At 41.2% G+C, this 20,471-nt stretch overlaps 2 protein-coding genes and 1 pseudogene across 4 annotated transcripts in view; 2 read left to right on the top strand and 1 right to left on the bottom strand.

The window, feature by feature from the left end:
• erap2 (endoplasmic reticulum aminopeptidase 2) overlaps positions 1 to 2,713 on the top strand; it is a 52,161-nt gene extending 49,448 nt beyond the window's left edge. For all 3 annotated transcript variants that reach the window (XM_078214759.1, XM_078214760.1, XM_078214761.1), the window contains exon 19: positions 1,314 to 2,713. In XM_078214759.1, the coding sequence (XP_078070885.1) occupies positions 1,314 to 1,466 (153 nt within the window). In that variant the 3' untranslated portion in view covers positions 1,467 to 2,713. The remainder of the gene's footprint in view (positions 1 to 1,313) is intronic.
• Positions 2,714 to 4,497: 1,784 nt separating this feature from the next.
• lnpep (leucyl/cystinyl aminopeptidase) overlaps positions 4,498 to 20,471 on the top strand; it is a 98,546-nt gene continuing 82,572 nt past the window's right edge. Inside the window, exon 1 of the mRNA XM_078214758.1 lies at positions 4,498 to 4,946. Within this exon, the coding sequence (XP_078070884.1) occupies positions 4,925 to 4,946 (22 nt within the window). The 5' untranslated portion in view covers positions 4,498 to 4,924. The remainder of the gene's footprint in view (positions 4,947 to 20,471) is intronic.
• On the bottom strand, positions 19,121 to 19,325 carry LOC144495438 (U2 spliceosomal RNA; annotated as a pseudogene).

Genomic DNA, 20,471 nt, shown 5'->3' with positions numbered 1-20,471 from the left:
CTAAATACCCAGTGTGGTGAATAAGTTTTATGAAATACAAATAAACTAACCCTTTGAGTTCTTGTTATCTTGAGTTTGTTATGAAGTTATTAATAGAAATTGGATCACACCAAAATGGAGAGGTTGGGAAATACAACTGCATTAGACAGGCAAAGAAAGGAGAAATCAGGGCTGTTTAAATTAAACCCTCCCTATCTGTAACACTATATAATAGTCTGGTTGGGACCCAACTATAGTAATGCATCCAATTCTGGTCACCACACACTGGGAAAGATGTGAAGATCTTGAGTGGGTGCAGGATTTGGGGATTTTCACAGTAACTTAATTGCAGTGTTAATGTTAGCCTACTTGTGACAAATAAGTAAACTTTAAAGATTTACTAGAATGGTTGCATGGTTAGCTAAAGGTTAGGTTGGAAAGGCTGCAGTTGTTCTCCTTGGAGAAAAGGAGATTGAGGGAAGATTTGATTGACGTGTACAAGATTATGACAGTTTATGTATGATAGACAAGGAAAAACTTCCCACTTGCAGATTGACAATGGACTGGGGGACACGAGATACAGGGGGAATGCAAGTGATACCTTACCACAAAGGTTGTGGAAGCAGAGATGACCAATTATTTTAAAGAAATTCGGCTGTCACTTGAAGGAAGTTAACTTGTTTCAGGGATCGAACACAGGAGTGGGACTCACTGGATTTGTTCCGCAGGGAACTGGCATGGGCTTGATGGGCTGAATGGCCACCTTCTGTGCTATTATCTAAATTTTTCTGCCCAAATAAGGAAAGGCTGTCAAACACTTGTGTTTCTCTGTATGTTTCCCTACTCCAATGGAATGAGGGAAATCCAGTTCTTACTCTTTCTGAATTAAAAAAAATATATTTATTATTTAAAACGATTATTTTAGTTATCTTCCACTCCTGTGCACTCATACCAGGTTCCACTTTGTGTGCCCAGCAACTGCATGTGACACCACAGTTGACTTTATGAACTGGCATGTGAGGAAGCAGAGGCATGAATCCACAATTTGTCTTTCTACGGTGCAATGTGCTTTTTGCAAGTTGCTGAGCTCTCCGGTATAAATGATAACATTACTAAGGCATTATAATTTGCTTTACTTTGCCACATACTCCTCCAGTTCTTTATTCAAGGTTCTTAACTGGCAGTATGCAAACAGCTGCTCCAAATATAACAGCAATAAATAGGTAGCATGCTGACACTCTATTGAAGAAGAGCAAGTTAACATTTCTAAGTATGTATTCAATGGTTATATATACTCCTGTTCATAACAATAACTCAAATGCTTTGCTTTTTAGGTGGCATTGTTTTTTGATTCCATAAAGGAGCAGAGCTCCCAACTGAGATGCACCCAGCTTGCCCTGGAAAGCATTCGGAAGAACATCCGGTGGCTGGAGAGGAATCTGGATATTCTCAGGAACTGGTTACTGAATATAATTGCAAAATTATAAGAGATTTGACAGGGTATGGACTTATTTGCAGCTTATTTCTTTCATCTAATTTCAGTGGTTCCACAATATCAGCTTTAACACACTTGTCAATGTAATTATTGTTAAAGCAATGGTCATCAGGCTGCAGAAAGTGGTACAGGTATGCTGTTGTGTAACACATGAATCCTGTCTATCCCTGCAGTGAAACATTATTCTACAATCATGAAACCACACTAAAACCAAATCACAGCTTTTGCTTCACCTGTCAGTGTTACACAAGACAAATAATAACAAACTTCCAGAAGCATTCATTTAAATCAATCATTTGTCCATAGTAAATAGAATATTTCCTTATTTATTCAATACTCTGGAAGGTTATTTACATGAATATTCAGATTATTTTCACAGATGGAGCCCGTTTTTGAAATGTAGTTTAGTTCAGTTTGCAGTGCTTGAATCAAATTTAAAAATGAATTCTGTTCTCTCTGCCAGAAATCAATCATTTCACGCTTGGGCGCTGGGCCTCTGAAAGAAAAATATTAACTAATGTTTTCAAAAGTATTTTTAAAATAAGCTTCTTGACAATTTTCTTCTGCAATTTCTTTTACATGATGTATAAAATCATGCAGGGCATAAATAGGATGAATGTACATAGTCTTTTTCCCAGGGTAGGGGAATTGAAAACCAAGAGACATAAGTTTAAGGTGAGAGGGGAAAGATTTAAAAGGGATCTGAGGGGCAACTTCTTCACGCAGAGGGTGGTGCGTGTATGGAATGAGCTGCCAGAGACAGTGGTTGAGGCAGGTACAATAGCAACATTTAAAAAACATTTGGATGAGTACATGGATGGGAAAGGATTAGAGGGATTTGGGCCAAACGTGGGCAATTGGGACTAGCTGGGAGGGCACCATGGTCAGCATGGACTGGTTAGGCTGAAGAGTCTATTTCCATGCTGTATTGCTCTATGACTCTCTGACATTATTCACTTCCTCCATTTTGTCCCACTTCTCTATCCTACGTTCAACTAATCTTTGTCTTGGCTACTTTCGCTGCTTTGTTCCAATCGCCAGTCATTTTGAAGAAGGTCTCCATATATTGACAAAAGTTTGGAATTTGCAGGCTTTGCTTATCAGAATCTAATCAAACATTTTCTATGTAACTTTTGTGTTTACCAAACGCTCCATGTTGAGGATAGTAAAGTGCTCAGCATATATCACTCACATTGTTGCTTTCTAATTGATGGAATAAACTGTTTGATTCTTACCCATTGCAGTGTCTTTGTTTGTGATTAATTGCGGAAAGAAATTGTTTTCCTTTCAAGCCCCATGACAATTAAGAACATGAGAATGGAAGTATGTGTAGACTACACATCCCATTGAACCTGCTCCACCATTCAATAAGATCATGGCTGACATCGAGCTTCAACCCCACTCTCCTTTCAGCTCCTGTGAATCATAGAATCCTACAGTGCAGAAAGAGGCCGTTCGGCCCATCAAGTCTGCACCAACCACAATCCCACCCAGGCCCTATCCACATATCCCTACATATTTACCCACTAACCCCTCTAACCTATGCATCCCGGGACACTAAGGGGCAATTTAGAATGGCCAATCAACCTAGCCTGCACATCTTTGGACTGTGGGAGGAAACCGGAGCACCTGGAGGAAACCCACGCAGACACAGGGAGAATGTGCCGGGATTCGAATCCTGGAGCTGTGAAGCGCTACCATGCCATCGTCTTATCCTTGAGGCAACAAAAATCTTCCCACTTGACTGCAGAACTTGTTAAACATCACACAGGTTGTTGAATGTCCTGAGGGTGAGATTTGTTGATTGTCCAAGCCTTCCACATAGCCAGAGGGAAGTGAGAGGTCACAGAGGAACTGGAAGGCTGGCACCCAGGGTAGGACAGACCCTCACTTCATCAATGCTAATATGGATCTAATAGTGGAGGCTGTGAGGGAGAAGAGGGAGGTTCTCTTCCCAGAAGGTAGCATGGAAAGGCCACCTCACCATGCAACAGAGGTACCTCCCTGCTTAGTGTCATCTCTTTCCACTTCCAATTCCTCCACCACTCTTACCTCCTGCTCTTCCCCCAATGAGTTGTCTCCTACTGAGCTTACCGTCCTCAACACCCATGCCTCTCTGGAGGGTTGCAACATGGAGATTGCAACAGACCACTACAATACCAAGATCCTTCCAGGAGGGCACCACTATGGGTGCAGTGGTTCAGGAAGGCAGCTCACTCCACCTTTTAGGGCAAATACCGACCAAGCCAACAAGACCCACGTTCTGCGAAAGAATAAATCAGTATCTAAAATGTAACATACAGTATAACTTTCATTTGGTAATGTTATGCGAGTGCTAAATGGGGTTAAACCAGCAGCAAGGAAGAGATTTTGTATGTGAAGCAATTGATTGACAACTTTGTTGATTAATTTCCAATCTATCTTAAAATCTTCATTAAAATACTTTACAATGTAAACAACCTTAGAAATATAACATTTAGGCATTCAGGATAAACACTAAAGTGAATGAAAAGATGATTTGCAGTTTAACAATTTTTGGCTCGGGGTAAATACATGTGATGTGTTGAGTCATACAGAACGAGGAAGGTCGAAAGATCCACAATGGTTAGAACGGAATTAGCTGAGTAAAGTACTGCAATTATTTTTGGTGTTACTAAACCAGAGAGACGGTGAGGGAGGGATACATCCTGCGATGCCTGTGGAAGTCAGGTGAGGGCAGGGTGAAGCTCAATGTTTTGGGTAGTTGAGTAAATTAATAACTCACCACCATGAAAACATATGTAAACTGACATTGTGCAACCTAACATACCCATGCCTTGTCCCTCTTCCAAATAAAAGCCAGGTTGTGGAAGAACCACTGATACAGCTGGCAACATGTTTGAATCACATTTCTAACTAAAAGACTGCAACTCCAATACTGGGAAGCGTTTGATTCTTGTAAAAAAAATGATTTATTCACATGGAAATGGAGAAGAAAACATTGAAAGGACTGAGTGACTCACTCACTGAAAGGCACTTGGTCTATGAAAGAAAGGGTCTGAAACTTGAGCAGAGTGGCAGTCTCTGCAGTGTGTGTAATTCGTCGATCGACCTATAGAGCCTGTCTCGAAGGAGCACAGCTTATGAGAGCAAAAGAGGAAGGAAACACGAGTTAAGATGGTCGACAGCGAGCTGCCTTTAAACCGTGCAGTTTGCAAAGAGATGGCTACATAGAAAAAAAAGAAAGAATTCTCCCATCCTTCAGGAGGCTTTGTGCATTTAGACATTTCCCTCAAGAGAAGAATAGGTGGCATATTTCAGATGGGAATGCTGTGTTTTCCTCTTTAGCCTGGCTGCTGTTGCAGCAAGTGCGAGTTGTTTATTACTGTCAGTGTTTAGAACATTGAGCTGCCTGTTCAGTGGAGCTGCTGAGAAGGATCGGAATTAAGAGCGAAGGCCCCGGGCACAGCCATGGAGCCAGGCTTTCAGAGCGGTAAGTGAATGTTACCAGTGTATTTGTGGCACTAACATTGAATCAAACACAAATGTTGCAAAGTTGGTAACAACTGTTGGGCGAGGGAGACTGTCGAAGTGATTGGGGGGGGGAGAAAAACAATAAGGATCCAGTGAGGGTATTTTGCAAAGCTAAATCTCTTGCACTTGTGGCTTTCTTTGTGAAACCTGTTTTTATGTTTCATTTCGGGAGACAATTTAGATTGGTTCTTATTTCGGTTTTATAATTTTTTTTGCAATACGTAGAATGTGTAAGCGTTCTAATTTGAAGGTTTAAACTGGTGCAATTAGATAAATCAGTCTGTTTCCAATTTCCTGGGTGTTTATGTTTCCCTCTACCTTCACCCCAGGGGTTAATTTTCAACGGGACTTTAACCCCTCCGTCGGGAACCGATGGGATTTCTTGGGGACCAGGATCAAACAATAACTCATAAGTGGTTGAAATGTTATATGCAAGAGATCTGTTGCAAACCCACAGTGTAGCCGGTTTATGACTTGGATACGTTTTCTGAAGAACTTTACCACAACCTTGCACGTTTAAAATTAATAAAATCTTTTTTTGTCTCAAGTCTTCCACTAACCAGCACTGGGATAGTTAACTTAGGTGGTATTTAATTACGTATTGACCCTGATGGGATAAAGGAGGGTTTTATAAACATTTCTAATGCTATTTAAAAGTATCCATTACTTCTCTGACATCTCTTTCTGCCGGCCGATGCTAGTCATAACTGTGACTGAACCTTAATTTTGCAAAACATCCTCTATTTCCTTTTTTTGCAATGTAGACCTGCAGGACAAAACTAGCATTGCTCATGAGTAATGGCAAAGAGAAAGTGGATAGTGATAGTACAATTATTCAGGTAACATGCCATGGAACAACTGCAAAAGTTATATATAATTTGAACGTTTGTTAAACTATAAAATCAAATTATTGGTTTTGTAACACCCCAACAATTTGTGAGCTGAATGAAGGAAGCAATCAAACACAACCCCACACAATGTACATTTTGCTGCAAATATTTCAACGCAATCTTTTTATAACAATGAAAAGCAGCAATGGCAGAATTACAAGTTTAAAGCAATGTTCATGTGATTGAAAAAAGCCAGTAATTTAGTTATCAGTAGCTCCTTTTAATTTGGTTTGTCACTTCCTATTTGAAATGATGGATTATAAATGCAGAAGAACATTGTTTCGCGAGCGGGCAATATTGTTTGCCTAACTCCCCTTAAAGGTCAGAAGTTGTTCCATCTGATCGTGTTTCTGATGTGTGAGCCGCACCCTAGCTGTGAACGCAGCTGTTTTGTTGATCCACGCCCCGGTGTGTCTTTAGAATATCTTGGTCTAGGTCTACTGGACCTATAAATTGCAAGTTTTCACTGCAGTTAATCCAAAATAATTTTCGTTTTTAAATTCACAGTCCTGAGAATTAAAATTTAATAGCAAATGAGTAGAATCCAGTAACAATACATCTTTGTGTAGTTTCTAGTACTGCTTACCTTGATGTAGCATCTAATGTGCTCAGCCAAGCAATTGCCTGATTGAGGTATGAGGGGAGGATCTTAGTCTAGAAACTGGAAGGAATACAAGATGGTAAAATGTTGACCCTTTTCTCTATATTCACAAAGCATCATATTCCTGTTTCTGTATCCCTTGCACCTGATTAGCTCATAACATGTGAGCTAATGTAGATAATGTTATCTACATTAAACAGCAACAACTGAAGAGGGTTAGGGAACATAAACATCAAATGTGAATGTAGTATCTGGTGAGGCTATTACTGGATTGCACTGTGGATAGGTGGAAGCGACGAATCATTAAGAACAAATCTATGATTATTGGTGTTTTAATTGTCTCTTGAGCTGCTTTTAATAATACATTGTTTGGAGGCCAATTCCACTTTGAAGTTGCATCCCAGCTTCCAATAAATCCCATTCATCCATGGACATTGTACTGACTTGCATTGATTCTTGGTCCAGCAACAGCTTAATTCTTTTTATTTTCCCCTTGTTTTCAATCCCTCCACAGCTTATATCTGTGTTGTGTTTGAAGTCACTTTGGCACCTTTGAGTGTTTATTTTTGCCTTGTGGCTTGGCCTATTCAGTACCTTTTATTTCTGGGTGATGTACACTTTAATCACTAGATGGGTTTGTTTCGGTAGGTGAGTGAATGTTATTTTGTAGGTTGGTCTCCAAAGAATAGACAAAAAGATTGACCATTGACAGAGCATCCCAGGCTTTGGCATTTAAGTCTTGCCCCTCACTTGCCAATAATAAAGAAATATTGACAGGACTAACTGCCAAGGAAATCATTTCTAGAAACAGTGAATGCAATTTGTATTTTGCTGCAAGATGAAACATTTGGCTTTTATTGTTAACTTGGCTGAACAAAACATTTCAAGTGACTATATTTAAGTATGATCGTTTAGTAAATACTGATCTTGTGTGCTTAACAGCTAATTTGAAACATTGCCATTGCTTTACTCATACTCGTTGGAATTTAGAAGGCTGAGGGGGGATCTTATAGAGACCTATAAGATAATGAAGGGACTGGATAGGGTAGAGGTGGAGAGATTCTTTCCACTTAGAAAGGAAACTAGAACTAGAGGGGGCACAGCCTCAAAATAAAGGGGGGTCAGTTTAGGACAGAGTTGAGGAGGAACTTCTTCTCTGAGGGTGGTGAATCTCTGGAATTCTCTGCCCACTGAAGTGGTGGAGGCTACCTCGTTGAATATGTTTAAATCACGGATAGATGGATTCTTGATCGGTATGGGGATCAGGCGGGTAAGTGGAACTGATCCACTTCAGATCAGCCATGATCTTATTGAATGGTGGGGCAGGCTCGAGGGGCTAGATGGCTCCTATTTCTTATGTTCACTTTTGAATTATATTTTGCACTGTAATCTGAATATATTTTCATTGTAATTTACAGCTTTCAAAAATGTGGTTTTCTTTGGGTTAATATCATTTTTAAAGGCAGATTTTGTGGGTGTGAGCATTGCCTTTTACAATTAAATATTGGGAATTGACTTTGGTCCCCAATGCAAATTTGTTCTCGAGACATCGACTCCATCCCTCTGCTTTGGAACTATCCAAGGCTGAACCAGATCATTTACAACATTGGTGTTGTGTTTGAGCCCCAGATGTATGCCTGACCACAAATGTGCGCCATCACTAAGAACGCTTATTTCTATTTGCATAACATTGCCAAACTCCATCCCTTACTCAGCTCATCCGCTAGAATACCCAACCATGTTTTTGTTACCTCTAAATTAGTCTATTCCAACACACTCTGAGATCGGCCTACTATCTTCCTCCCTCTGTAAACTTGAGGGCCTACCATCTTCCTCTGTAAACTCTGCCTATGTCCTAACACAATGCCCTTGCGCTCTCTAGTGAGCAGCGCTTTTCAATTTTAAAATTCTCATCTTGTTTTTCAAATCCTTCCTTGCTCCTCCTAACTTTGTAACTTCCTCCAGCACTCTGCTATATGTGTTTATCCATTTTTTTTTTCTCTTGTAAATGTGCAATTTTAATTGTTCTGTCATTGGTAACTGCCTTCAGCTTCCTTGGCCCTAAGCATTCTCTGTTTTTCTCCTCTCTCTCGGTTCTCTCTTTTCTTTCCTTGCAACAACAGCTATTCATGATCCCACTATTCACTCCTCTAGATACATCTTTTATTTCTTGTCTCATCATCATACCCCCCCCCCCCCACTCAAAACCTATTCCCCCCCCCCCCGCCGCTCAAAAGCTATTATGTTCTAACCTTTCCCGGTTCCGATGAAAGGTCAGAGAGTTGAAACGTGAACTATATTTTCCTCTTTACTTCCCTTCCTTTTTTTAAGATTGTCCTTGAAACTGATTCGTTGCCCAGGTACTTGGTCATCTGACCTACTATCTCCTGTATGGCTTTGTCAGATTTGGCTTGATAATATTCCTGTATATTGTGTGAAGCACTTTTTGGGAAGTTCAAGTTTATTTATTAGTGTCTCAAGTAGGCTTACTGCAATGAAGTTACTGTGAAAATCCCCTAGTTGCCACACTCCGGCGCCTGTTCGGATACACTGAGGGAGAATTTAGTATGGCCAATCCAACTGACCACATTTTTCGGATTGTGGGAGGAAATCGGAGCACCGGAGGAAACCCATGCAGACACGGGGAGAATGTGCAAGCTTCACACACACAATGACCCAAGCCGGGAATCGAATCCTGGTGCTGTGAGGCAGCTGTGCTACACCATAGATACAATGTGTTGCTTGCTGTCATTCGGGGTACACTGTAGCCTTTCTGCTGTGTAACTGATTTGGGGATACTGATCACTGAAAAGTTACAAAGTAACTGTGCAATACATTGATTACATTGAAGTCAGCAATACGAATGGACATATATTTGATATGACATTGATTGCATGTATTTACAAATCAATTTTTCTTCAACTTTTGGAAGGTTTGCAGTCTGGGTTACATTTCTGCAATTCAATAAACCTAGTAATCTCAGGTTCTTCAGCTTGTGTGTAAGTATTAATACGAGTGTGTTAGCTTGGATTCTAGGTCAGAATGTTATGGCTTCAACTACTCCGGTTTAGTACAGAATCTAGGCTGATTCTCCAGTAGTGTAATACTGACTAAATTTGATGATGTTAAAGAAGTTGCACCCTTCTAAATGCAATTTTAAGCCAAGGCCTAATTGTGTATCCCAGTTGTTTAGATTGATGTTCTACTCCAAGCCATGATATGAAGAAGAGAAAGGAGATTTCCTGGTGTTTTTGATATTTATTCCTTAATTATTATCTTGGAAACCAGATTAATTGATCACTTGCCTTACTGTTGTTGAGAGATATTGCTGTGATCAAAATGGCTTTCATGCTTGCTTGTATTACTGCACTTTCTATGTAATGTTTCTTTGCGCAGTGAGAGGTGCGAATGCAAGTGACTTGAGCAGATGGCATTGATGCATTTAAATGGAATCCACGTGCATATATGAGGGAGAAGTGAATATCAGAAATAGAGGAGAACTAAGGGGCTAATAAGAGAGGAAGAACTTAAGAAACTGAGATCAGCAGAGGAAAAGTGTTGGAGAAATGTTTTAAGCGTTTAAAGTTGGCAAACCCCCAGGACCTGATGGCCTAATACCTCAAACTCTAAAAGAGGTAGCTGCAGTGATCAGGTTATGATTTTGCATTATTTCCTACATTCTAGAACAGTTCTTGTGGATTGGAAATTTGTAAAAGTAACACCAATATTCAAGAAAGAAGGAAGAGAGAAAACAGAACTGCAGACCAATTAGCTTGGCATCAGTCATCATAAAAATGTTAAACATTTTTATTAAGGTATCCTTATCAATGCTCTTAATCTACACAAGATAAGGGCCTATAGAGTTGGGTAATATATAAACATGGATGGAGAATTAGGTATTGGGCATTTTCAAGTTGGCAGGTTCTAATTAGTGGATTGCTGCAAGGATTAGTGCAGGTGACTGAGCTGTTTGCAATCTATTAATGACTTCGACAAAGCAGCCAAGAGTAGTGTTCCGAAGTTTGATATTCAAAGCTCGTGGGAATGCAAGCTGTGAGGATGGAAAGGTGCTGCAAGAAGATATGTGAGTGGGCAACAAAGTGACAGATTGAATATAATGTGGGGAAGTGAGAGATTTTTCACTTTGATCATAAAAAATATTCTGCTTTTCTATTTTTAAAAGGCATGAAAATAGTAAATGAATGCTGGTGCTCATAGTCACTTGGATGTACTCTATAAGGAGTACAGAATTAGCATGCTGGTACAGTAAGCAGTTAGGAAGGCAAATCGTGTGTTGCTTTTTAGTGTAAGGAGATTGGAGTAAAAAAAAGTCTTGCTACACAACTATTTGGTGAGCCGTTACCTGGAGTAGTGTGTGCCGTTCTGGTCCACATCCAAGGAAGAATGTACTTGGCTTGGAGGTGGGACAGCAATTCTTCATTGGTTCCTGTAATTAAGCTAAGCTAAACTGGACCTATACACTCTCGAGTCTAGAAGAATAAACAGTCATCCTGTGGAAACGTTCTGAACGATCTTGTGTCTCTGAGAGATTCTTTCCTTTGCTTGGAGAATGTTGAACGTGGGACACACAATCTTAGGGTAAGTTGTTAATCATTTTAGGGCTAAAATCAAATTTTACTCAGTTGGTTTTTTTAAAATATTGTCTATCCCAGATGGTTTGAACAGTTCTTCATTGTGAATACTCAAGATTGAGATCAGTAGATTTTTGATCATTTGGGGAAATTGAGGAATTTAGCAAGTAGACCGGAAAGTGAAATTGAGGCATTAGATCAGCCATTAAAGGCAGGGCAGGCTCGAGGACTGAATGGTTCGCTTGTATTCTTAATAAAGAGAGAGGTTGGGTAGATTGGGTGGGGGGCGGGGGGGGGGGGGGTGGGGGGGAGAGTAATTATAATGGGAGTAGGCTTATGTGGAATATAAAAACTGGCTGATTTGGACACAATGATCCCTTTCTTGGCTGTGTGATGCTAAGAGATGCAATAAAACTGTATAAAGGTTAACCATGATTGAACTACCTTGTAACAAAACTTGTTTAGTTGCAGCAGCAAAATAAATCAATCCCACACAGTCCTTTCACCTCTCAAATTGTCAGCTAGTTTCATCAACATATTCTTCAGCTTTTATTTTGAATCTCCGACATCCATTTGCAAACCTTACATTGAAGGGTTTTTTTCCACGTCCTTTCCCTCCCCCCTGACCCCAGTACGTTAGGTCATGCAAGGACTTGGATGAAGAGGTAGGACTTGGTTTCTGGATTTTGTTCATCAAAATAAGTTGGGTGAATGTCAGACGGATAGTGTTTGCACACATGGGGAGAAATTTAGGACTGCTGGCAGCTTTCCAGCCCCTATGAAGGGCCGTGGATGTCGTCTATATGGATTTCAGTAAGGCATTTGACAAAGTCCCACATGGCAGGTTGGTTAAGAAGGTTAAGGCTCATGGGATTCAAGGAGAAGTGGCTAGATGGGTGGAGAACTGGCTTGGCCATAGGAGACAGAGGGTAGTGGTCGAAGGGTCTTTTTCCGGCTGGAGGTCTGTGACCAGTGGTGTTCTGCAGGGCTCTACTGGGACCTCTGCTATTTGTGATATATATATAAATGATTTGGAAGAAGGTGTAACTGGTGTAATCAGCAAGTTTGCGGATGACACGAAGATGGCTGGACTTGCGGATAGCGAAGAGCATTGTCGGGCAATACAGCAGGATATAGATAGGCTGGAAAATTGGGCAGAGAGGTGGCAGATGGAGTTTAATCCGGATAAATGCGAAGTGATGCATTTTGGAAGAAATAATGTAGGGAGGAGTTATACAATAAATGGCAGAGTCATCAGGAGTATAGAAACACAGAGGGACCTAGGTGTGCAAGTCCACAAATCCTTGAAGGTGGCAACACAGGTGGTGAAGAAGGCATATGGTATGCTTGCCTTTATAGGACGGGGTATAGAGTATAAAAGCTGGAGTCTGATGATGCAGCTGTATAGAACGCCGGTTAGGCCACATTTGGAGTACTGCGTCCAGTTCTGGTCACCGCACTACCAGCAGGACGTGGAGGCATTAGAGAGAGTGCAGAGAAGGTTTACCAGGATGTTGCCTGGTATGGAGGGTTTTAGCTATGAGGAGAGATTGGGTAGACTGGGGTTGTTCTCCTTGGAAAGATGGAGAATGAGGGGAGATCTAATAGAGGTGTACAAGATTATGAAGGGTATAGATAGGGTGAACAGTGGGAAGCTTTTTCCCAGGTCAGAGGTGACGATCACGAGGGGTCACGGGCTCAAGCTGAGAGGGGCGAAGTATAACTCCGATATCAGAGGGACGTTTTTTACACAGAGGGTGGTGGGGGCCTGGAATGCGCTGCCAAGTAGAGTGGTGGAGGCAGGCACACTGACATCGTTTAAGACTTACCTGGATAGTCACATGAGCAGCCTGGGAATGGAGGGATACAAACGATTGGTCTAGTTGGACCAAGGAGCGGCACAGGCTTGGAGGGCCGAAGGGCCTGTTTCCTGTGCTGTACTGTTCTTTGTTCTTTGTATGATGCAGCCCTGTACACGCACTTGCTCTTGTTCTTAACCAGCTTGCCCAAGAATTTCCTCGCTGCTGCTCTACAAATTCTTTGATCTGAAGGGGCATCCTTGCAATGTCTAACACATGGTTTTATGATCCTCCTGTTAGTCAGGTGTGCCTCCAGCATTCCTCCAAAAATATGGCTTTTGAGGCATCTATAATCTTTTTATTTGATCATGGGACGTGAGCATCACTGGCTAGGCCAGCATTCATTGTCCATCCCCTGTTGCTGTTGAGAAGGTGGTGGTGAGCTGACGCCCTCAACCACTGTAGCCTGTGTGCTGCAGGAGCACCCATAAAGCTGTTAGGAAAGGAATTGGGATTTTGATCCAGTGAAGGAACGATTGTACAGTTTCAAATCAAGATGGTGTGTGACTTGGAGGGAAACTTCAAGGTGATAGTCTTCCCATGCATCTCCTGCCCTTGGAAGGTGCTGTTAAAGGAACCTTGGTGAATTGTTGCTGTGCATCTTGTAGATGGTATACACTGCTGCCACTGTGTATTGTTTGTGCATGTTTAAGGTGGTGGAGGGGTGCCAATGAAGTTGGCCACTTTGTCCTAGATGGTGTCAAGCTTCTTGACTGTTGCTGGAACTGCACTCATCCAGGCAAGTGGAGATTATTTTATCACACTCCTACTTGTGCCTAGTAGATGGTGGACAGGCTGTGGGGAGTGAGGAGATGAGTTACTCTCTGAAGAATTCAAAGCCTCTGATCTGCTCTTGTAGCCACAGTATTGATATGGCTGTTCCAGTTCAGTTTCTGGTCAGTGGTAACCTTCATGATGATGTTAGAATCTGGCAGTACCATCGCTGAAACTATCTTGTTGGAGAGAATCTGGCAATTAGCGGTTTGGTGGCGCAGTGGTTAGCCCTGTTGCCTCATAGTGTCAGGGTCCCTGGTTTGATCCTGGCCTAGGGTGATCATCTGTGTGAAGTTTACGTTCTCCCATGTCTGAGTGAGTTTCCTCCAGGTTCTCTGGTTTCCTCCCATAGTCCAAAGATGTGTGGGTTAGGTGGATTGGCCATGCTAAACAAAATGCCCTCTTAGTGTTAGGAGGGTTATCAGGATAAATACGTGGGGTTACAGGAATAGGGCCTGGTGGGATTGTTGTAGGTTCAGGCTCAATGGGCCGAATGGTCTCCTTCTGTATTTAGAGATTCTAGGTGGCCTTTGTCTTGTATGAATGTTAGTTGCCACTTATCAGCTCAAGCCTGAATATTGTCCAATTTAGACACACACAACTTCAGTATTTGAGGAGTCACGAATGGTGCTGCCCGTTGAGCAATCATCTTGCCTGGTCTTTAAGATGGAAGAGAAGGTTTTTAGAGTTAGTTTGGCAGAAGTCCTGGAGGCTACTTCATTCCTGCTGTGTCCGAAGCTTCAGGTGCTAAAAGGTAACTTCCTGTCACCTTGCTTTGGCTCCCAACATCCATTAGTTGCAAACAAAGTATTGAATTGTGTAATGTGTAAGGTAGCTGAAAGTCATGATGATATTTGGGACATGTAACTGTACACCATATGACATTTTGAGCCAGATTGGCATTTGGCCAGTACCATCCTTCATCACTCTAGCAAGACATAATTGTTCTATTTGTCTTCTATCTCAAGTTGCATGACAGGGCTGTAGGAGTAAATACAAAGCTACAATACTATTTTTGCAGATGTATTTTGAAAATATGCTTGTAACTTTATGAAGTAGGTAAAACAAAAGAAAATGTTTATTGTCTAAAAGTTCAGTGTTTTGGAATTAAATTAAAACATTTATGGTCTAACAGTTTACATTTTCTAAAAACTAACACTGGGCTTTTTATTTAAAATGCTGGTAGAAACTTAGAATCCTATGTATTACAATATCAGAACACAGGGCAGCACAAGTGTTTGATCTGTGGATCACAGACTTGTTCCAAGACTGCTCAAAGAATGAGTCTCTTCAAGTTCAACCATGTATTGGGAAGGAAGTTCCAAACAAAGATCAGTGTCAAGACTTTATATATGTTTGGCCTTTTTAAATATAAATAGAGAAAGAATTTGTGTTGAAATGTGAATTGTTTTAACAATAGCATCCTATTGTGCTGTGGATCACATGCTATAATGATTACATTGTCAGCTGGAAAGTTCTATAAATTAACCAACTAGATGATTAGTGAGCTAAGTTTGGTTATTCAGAAAGACTGAAAGATGTTAACTTTTTTTTTGTAATGGTTTCTGAAGACACTGGACCAAGATCCTCTCGATATTCTGTCCTCTTTTCACTGTCAGTCGAAGCATCTCCTACATGTTGTCTTGCCTGCTGTTAATCATGGAACTGATTACCCACTCTATTTCCTTCTTCCTTTTTTTTATCGCTGATATACTAAGTGGCATTTCCAGAGACCTGATAGCAGGTCATGTGCCACTTTGGGCTGGGATATAGCTGATGGGATTCGGGGGGGGGGGGGGGGGGGGGGGGGCATTTGTTTGTGTGTGTGTGTGTGTTGGAGGGTGGTGGGCTATGGTGGAGAGGAGGTAGAAAATAAATATCTGAAAGAACTGCATGCTCTGTAGATGATGTCTTGTCCTCGCTGCATCATCAATGTGATGAAGATGGCAATAGGTAAAATCTTACCTTTTTACAATGAACTTGAATGGAGACGGAGTAGCTTTAGTTGAGAAGCTTTACAGATTATTACTGAAACCTTAGAGACTTCTCAAATAGCAAGAGAATGGATATTATCTTGTTTACAAACTAAACCTGTTCAGCACAGGTTAATTGGTTTCTGCTTTCCCTTCCCAATTCTGTTTTAAGTTGACAGAGCTGAATGAAATCTGCACCTGTGTGTGTATGTTGTGCAGGTTCTGCGGCAGCAAATGTTGCAAATGCTTATGGAATTTGTTTTTGTTTGTGACACACGTGTCAGCACTTTGAACATTCAAACTATACCGGTACGTTTCTGAGCTTGCTCAGGTGGTGCCAAGAATATGATTCATCTACAGCCCATTTTCCAACTGCCAGCTAACAATGATTCTCTTTACAGTGATAGCATAGTATAATCAGCCTGATTTCCCCTCGTGCGCACACACACAAATAGGCAATTATCCAGAATGCTATTATTAATTAATGCCTGTTTTATTCAGACTTCTAGAAGGGACCTGCATCAGGCCATATATGTAATTACTTAAAATGCCTCAGGTTAATGCATCACAGTGAATACAAGTCATGAGCTGTCAGCACCTGCTTTCACATTAGCTGGTTCTGTTCTGGGTGAGCATCCTATTTAAAATGAGCAAGGATGCACTTTCTAACCTCAGGAAATCTGTCATCACTTGAGATTTCCTTCCTTCCTTTTTAGCTGTCCAGCCTGCTTTATCAGCTTACTGTATTTCCCTTTTCATCATTACAGCTTGTAAGGAGAATGATAAAGAATCCCCTTCCAAGATTACATTGCAAGATTAATTGCCTTGGGACTGTATGCCTTAACTTGTTTGAATGAAACATCACTCCCCACCTACCTTTTCAAATGTTATTTCATTTGTATTGCTGATACTCTCTGATCCAACAAGTAGATCTCTTTATAATCCTGCTGGTAAATCTTCTGATGGGTCGAACTTGAACAAATGTATATTGAAACAGCTGTTATAGGCTTAATAGGAACAGATGTCACTTGCAGCCTTTGTCCTTATGGTCAACTATTGACAGTATTGACAAACTGAACATGTTCTGATTATCGTTTTGTTTTTTGATGATGGAGTTCAGTTGATGGTTGTTAAAGTTTTTATATGCTATAATTGCACAGGGTTCTACTGCATCTCTTAATTTTATTCCAATTTCATAGAATCCCTACAGTGCAGAAGGAGGCCATTTGACCCATTGAGTCTGCACTGACTCCCTGACAGAGTATCTTACCCAGGCCCCCTCCCCTGCCCTATCCCCATAACCCCACATAGTTACCATGACCAGTCCATCTAACCTATACTTTTGGGACACTAAGGGGCAATTCACCTAAACAGCACATCTCTGGACTGAGGGGAGAAACTGAAGAACTCAGAGGAAACATGCAGACATGGAGAGAATGTGCAAACTCCACACACAACACCCAAGGCCAGACTTGAACCCGGGTTCCTGGCGATGTGAAGCACCAGTGCTAACCACTGTGCCACCATGCAGCTGTTTCTTGGTCTTTGCTGGTCCAGAGAGAGTCTACAAAAACTCTTGTAGGAAGCATGCCTCCTTGTGTGATTGCATATTTGCTAATAGTCTGTTTTTAGCTCCTACATACTAAGGGGATGAGCTAATCAAACTTCATAATCAAAAACATGTGCAAGTTAAACCGACCTGTTTTGATCTGCACCAATAAAGATGCTGAGGTCAGTGATGTATTTTGCACATTGACTCCATCCACCATGTCCTAGTGTCCTGACTTGGAGCATGTAGTTTAACGCTGACCCAAGACTGCACCATTGATTCTATCCCCCTCTACCCATGGACAGTCTGCACTGTATCGTGTTCAGCCTTGGCATCCTCTTTGACCCCGAGCTGAACTTTCAACCCTATATCCTCTCCAGCAGAATATCTGCTACCTTCCAGCTCTGTAATGTCGCCTATCTCTGCCCCTGCCTTGGCATGTCTCCTGAAACCCTCAACCACACTTTTATTTCCTCCAGACACCGACATTCCAGTGCTCTTCAGGCTGGTGTGCCATTTTCCAACTTCCATTAACTTGAGCTCACTGAAGACTCTGCTGTCCGTACCCTCACAATATCTCTCTCTCTCTCTCTCTTTTCCCCCCTCCTCCTCCTCTCCCCTCCCCCCCCCACCCCCCCCCCCCCGCCGCCATGCTAACTGACCTACATTAGCTTCCAATCTTTTGCATCAATTAAAATCCCCATGTTCAAATTAATTTGAGGCCTATCCCTACTCCTGTGACCTCTTCCAGTCCCTGCAACTCACTGCCAGCATTGTTACTCTGACTATTTTACTTCACTTTTGGTGGCAATGTCCAAAGCCCTGCCCAAAGTTCCGGAATACCCTCCCTTGCTTTCCCTTAAAATCTATTTTAAACCTGTCTCTTTGAACAAACTTGTGGCTATTTCTCCAAATACTTTCTCCATCGACTGGTTTCATATTGTTTGTTTTTGCATCTGTATAGCACCTTGGGACATTTATCCTAAATTAATGACAGTATATAAATGCAAGGTTTTTTGCACTAGAAAATTTACCAACTGTGAGCTAGATCAGTTGTGCAACATGTTATTGTTATAGGGATTTGGGTATCTTTGTACGTGAATCACAAAGTTAACACGCAAATAATATGTTGGTCTTTATTGCAAGGAGTTGAAGTATGAGAGTAAAATCATCCTCTTGCAATTGCAGAGTCCCCAATTGGAGCACTCTGCACAGTTTTAATCTCACTACCCAAAGAAGGATGTATTTTTCTTAGATGGTGTGCAACAAATGTTCACTAAAATAATTCTTCTTTTAAGGAGGGGATTGTCTGATGAGGAGAGATTGAGTAAAATTAGCTTATCCTTCTACACTTCAGAGGTGAGAGGATTAGTGGGTAAATATGTAGGGATATGGGGGTAGGGCCTGGGTGGGATTGTGGTCGGTGTAGACTTGATGGGTCGAATGGCCTCTTTCTGTATTGTAGGGTTTCTATGATTCTGTGATTTCTAGAACATGACTGGCAATCTCACTAAATTGTATCAAATTCTTAAGGGGCTTGACAGGATAGATGCAGAGCCTGTATCTCCTGGTTGTAGAACTAGTGGTCGTAGTCTATGGATAAGGGTCTGCCATTTATGACAGAGACAAGAAATGTCTTCATTCAGAGGATTGTAAATCTTAAGAATTTTCTTCCCCAGAGGGCCGTGAATGCTTATCCAAGAGTACATTTAAGGCTGACCAATAGACTTTAGATATTAAAGCAATGAGAGGACATGGGAAATGGCAGAAAAATGAAGTTGTTTTTTAAAAAAACTTTTCCAATTCAATCAAATCCAGTCCAATTCAGAGTCTCAACAAGTTGAGGCATTTCCGATCCAAGCTGACAAGACAGGGCCTCCACTCCTGTCTTGGGCCTGATCTACATGAGCCAAGCTGATTGGAGTAGGAGCAGACTCTCCTCCTCCAAGGCTTGATCTCATTTGCATCTTAGCCAAAAGGTCGAGATGCTGCTTTTAAAAATTGCTTCAAATGAAGCTTAAATGTAACCTAATGACCTCAACCAAGCACAGCATCCTATCCATACTACACTTGATCTTAGCCAAAAGGCCGAGAAGCGATAAAATGAAGTTGACGTAGAAGTTCTGCTGTGACTATATTGATGTAGCAGGCTTAAGGGACTGTGTGGCCGACTCCACCTATTCTTTATGTTATGTAACTATTGTTATGACCTTGGGGACCATTAATGCTTAGAGAAATCTGAACATCCCAAGATTAACTGACAGAGCTATTCCACAGGATTTCACATGTTTATACAAAAATCAGCTTGACTGTTGTAAAAGAATTATGATGTGGAGATGCCGGCGTTGGACTGGGGTAAACACAGTAAGAAGTTTAACAACACCAGGTTAAAGTCCAACAGGTTTATTTGGTAGCAACAGCCACACAAGCTTTCAGAGCTCCAAGCCCCTTCTTCAGGGTCACCTGAAGAAGGGGCTTGGAGCTCCGAAAGCTTGTGTGGCTTTTGCTACCAAATAAACCTGTTGGACTTTAACCTGGTGTTGTTAAACTTCTTACTGTAAAAGAATTAAGCAATGCAAACACTGTTAACTTAATGCTACAGTTAATAACAACTACTTAGCTATAAACTGTGATTTACTGTTCATTTTCCCCACTCCTCTGTCCCAAGAGTTCCCTTATACGTTATAATAATCATTCACTTTTTTCTTAAGACCAACCCAAAGGAATGCTGCAGCCCTCTGGAATTTAATCTAATTCTCTTTTGTATTTTTGCTTTCTCCAATATATGAAATTTCATGGGGATCTTTCCATTAGCCTTAAGCAAAGTGATTTTTTTCAAATTCTTGACTGTGCACTCCACAGCTCAAACTTCTGGCTTTCAACGAAGGGTTGCTATAGATTTATTCTTCCAGCTTTAAACTAGACAAATCTTTGAGCTGCCTTTTGCCCTCACAAAATTCAAACTGAGCTTTAGACCCACCTGCATTTGGCAGACCTATAAAAGTAAGCATTTTTTCTGCTTAAAGTGCAGGCCTGACTAACATTTCTCTCCTGTTGATTCTTTCAATCCAATGAATTGCAGTCTCAACCTAGACCAAAGCTGCAACTATCTTTGTATGAAACACCCAACCAAATTAAAGAACCTCCTTATCCCCGCAGCCTGTTTCCGTGATAATGTGGCATACTTTGGCATGTTCTCAAAACAGAAATGTAAACTAATTATTTTACCTTCAACAGAACCCTTTA

This window comes from Mustelus asterias, chromosome 6, assembly GCF_964213995.1.
Source record: "Mustelus asterias chromosome 6, sMusAst1.hap1.1, whole genome shotgun sequence".
Lineage (NCBI taxonomy): Eukaryota > Metazoa > Chordata > Chondrichthyes > Carcharhiniformes > Triakidae > Mustelus > Mustelus asterias.
This window is presented reverse-complemented; position numbering and strand designations above follow the sequence as displayed.